This window comes from Mastomys coucha, unplaced genomic scaffold (genome assembly GCF_008632895.1).
Source record: "Mastomys coucha isolate ucsf_1 unplaced genomic scaffold, UCSF_Mcou_1 pScaffold22, whole genome shotgun sequence".
NCBI classification, from domain to species: Eukaryota; Metazoa; Chordata; class Mammalia; order Rodentia; family Muridae; genus Mastomys; species Mastomys coucha.
Window position 1 is genome coordinate 136,826,490 of NW_022196905.1, and position 2,327 is coordinate 136,828,816.

At 55.5% G+C, this 2,327-nt stretch overlaps 1 protein-coding gene across 3 annotated transcripts in view; it reads right to left on the reverse strand.

Annotated features, from left to right (window-relative positions):
* The window catches only part of Radil (Rap associating with DIL domain), a 66,317-nt gene that overhangs the window by 9,881 nt on the left and 54,109 nt on the right, over positions 1 to 2,327 (reverse strand). For all 3 annotated transcript variants that reach the window (XM_031338573.1, XM_031338575.1, XM_031338574.1), the window contains exons 7-9: positions 1,497 to 1,609; positions 876 to 1,113; positions 370 to 542 (exon numbers count right to left, since the gene is read on the reverse strand). In XM_031338573.1, coding sequence (XP_031194433.1) covers positions 370 to 542; positions 876 to 1,113; positions 1,497 to 1,609 — 524 coding nt within the window. The remainder of the gene's footprint in view (positions 1 to 369; positions 543 to 875; positions 1,114 to 1,496; positions 1,610 to 2,327) is intronic.

Genomic DNA, 2,327 nt, shown 5'->3' on the forward strand with positions numbered 1-2,327 from the left:
CCCCCCCCCCCCCCGGCTTCCCACCTGGCCTTCTGACTCACTCTATAGATCTGTCTGATTAGACTGGGCCCAGTGGAGAACACAGATCATGTCCTCTTTTTCAGGTGCTTCATCTTGGTCACACCACGGAGCACCCTTTACCACACAGAGTGACCAACACGAAGCCCATAGACTGCTCATAGCACCCATGGGATTATCCAGCCTGGTGTGTGTGTGAACAGTTGAGGAGCTAAGCAACTCCATGAGTTACCAAGGGAACGAGGGAGTTTTCCAGGTGCAGAGCCCAAGCCACCTTGACTTAGTTTGTAAGCCAGTGACCCTAGAGCCAGCATGCCCTTACTCTGCATTTGTCCCCTGGTGCCCTCCTACCTGGATGAGCTGAGCACTGGGAGTGGCCAGCAGATGCAGGGTGCAGGAAAGCTTCCGGAAGAAGCGCTCAGCAGGTGCTCCAAGGCCAGCGCTCCGGGCCCACTCCAGGAACTGCTGCAGGCGGGCACATACCTGGACACCCCTGGGCCAATGGAAGCAACTCAGAGAGGGCCCTGGAGAGGGAAGAAAGGATGAGACCCACAGGTTCCCAAAGCCTCTTCAGGCCATCTCCACACCCTATCACAACTTCCAAGATAATGCAGACTGCCCACAGTCTCCAGGGGCAGAGGGAGAAAGAGATGAAGGAGGCCAGATCCAAGGCACAAGGGGCTGTGACAGCCACTAGCCCTACTCCTCCTACCCTACACCATCAGCGCATGCTCTGAGCTCTTGTCCTACCCTGGGGGTTGAGTCATCCCCCCAACAGGCTCAGCCAGGCAGTGTTTCCTTGAGGGCACATTTAACTTTCTCAAAGAAGCCCAGGTCCTACCCCCAACACCACTCACCCTTGTCCAGGACCTGGTTGAGGAGCAATGTGCCAGAGAAGAAGAAGAGATAAGCAAGCATCTGGGAGGCCACCTCAGGATGCATCTGCAGCTGCCGCAGGAGGTCCACGGTGGCCTGGAACACCGACACCACGCGCCGAAGTTCCTCAGGCAGAGTGGGGCCTGAGCGCCAGCTCTCCCTGCGCTCTGTCTGAAATGGGGGGCATTCCAAGAGGGCCGGGAGGCAGACATACAGGCACTGCAGGGAGAAGGTACACCAAGAACCACTGACAGGGATGCTGGGACTGCCCAGGAGCCCCAAACGTAACAAGCCTAAGGCAGCAGGCAGGTTGGAACCAGGCTCAGCAGGTGTTGCCCTGGGACTAACAGAAGTAGGGACAGGAGCTGCAGGTGCAAACGAGACTGGACATGGCAGTCATCTAGCAGTGCTGACGGCACCATGACCCATGACCACCAGGCTGGACCATGAGGGCATTTCTGTTACAAGGAAAGGGTACGCCAAGGGCCAGAGCAGAACCAGTGGCTGCTTCCTCCCTGCTGAAGCTGGCTCATCCCAGTCCATTCCCTCCTGCCCCAAGGCCCTGGGAGAGCAGCAATCAACAGCATGGCAGCAGCACTCACCTTGGAGAGGTAATACACACACTGCTGGAAAGCATACAGCACCACCTCCTCCAGCGCGGCCATGGCCTCCTCACTGGCCGTCAGTGTGCAGGAGAACAGTGACTCCTTGGAGCCTGCAGGGGAAGGGGTCACAAGAAGAGGCTCACCAGCAAAGCATGCACATGTGAGTCCACCCAGCCAGGAGCAGCCAGGACTCCACCATCTGCCTAGCTACCTGCCCGTGATCTGCCTGGTACGCCAACACTCCCATCTGGCTTCAGAGGTTTGGAGATCCCAAACCCATCCCAGACAGTCACACTGGCAGGCAGAACTGGAGAGCAGACACATGTGTCCATGCTACTAAGACAGAGCCAGAAGTCTGTCCTTCCCTCCATCCTTTCCACTTCTTCCTTTCCCCCTTCCTCCCTTCTCTCCTTTCCTTTTTAATCCTTTTCCTCCCCTTGCACATCATGCAGGCCTCTACCACTGGGCTTCTTTTTCTTTTTCTTTTCTTTTCTTTTTAAGACAAGGTGCCCAGCATAACCATGAACTCACTCTGTAGTGCACCAAGATTACTTGAGCCTACAACTAACTGTCCTGCCTCAGTGTCCCAAGTGGCTGGGTTAAGAGACCCCAGCTGCCAGGCTGTGTTCTCCATCAGAACTGGCTATTCCATGTCACCTTTAATGATAATGGTTAAAATCAGACCCTTGAGAAGCTGTCACATAGCTGTGGCATCAAAATACTCTTAAGAAACAGGAAACCTCCTATCAATCAGGAGGCAGAGGCCAGCCTGATCTACACAGCAAATTCCAGGCCAGCCAGGGCTAAACAGTGAGACTCTGTCAAAAA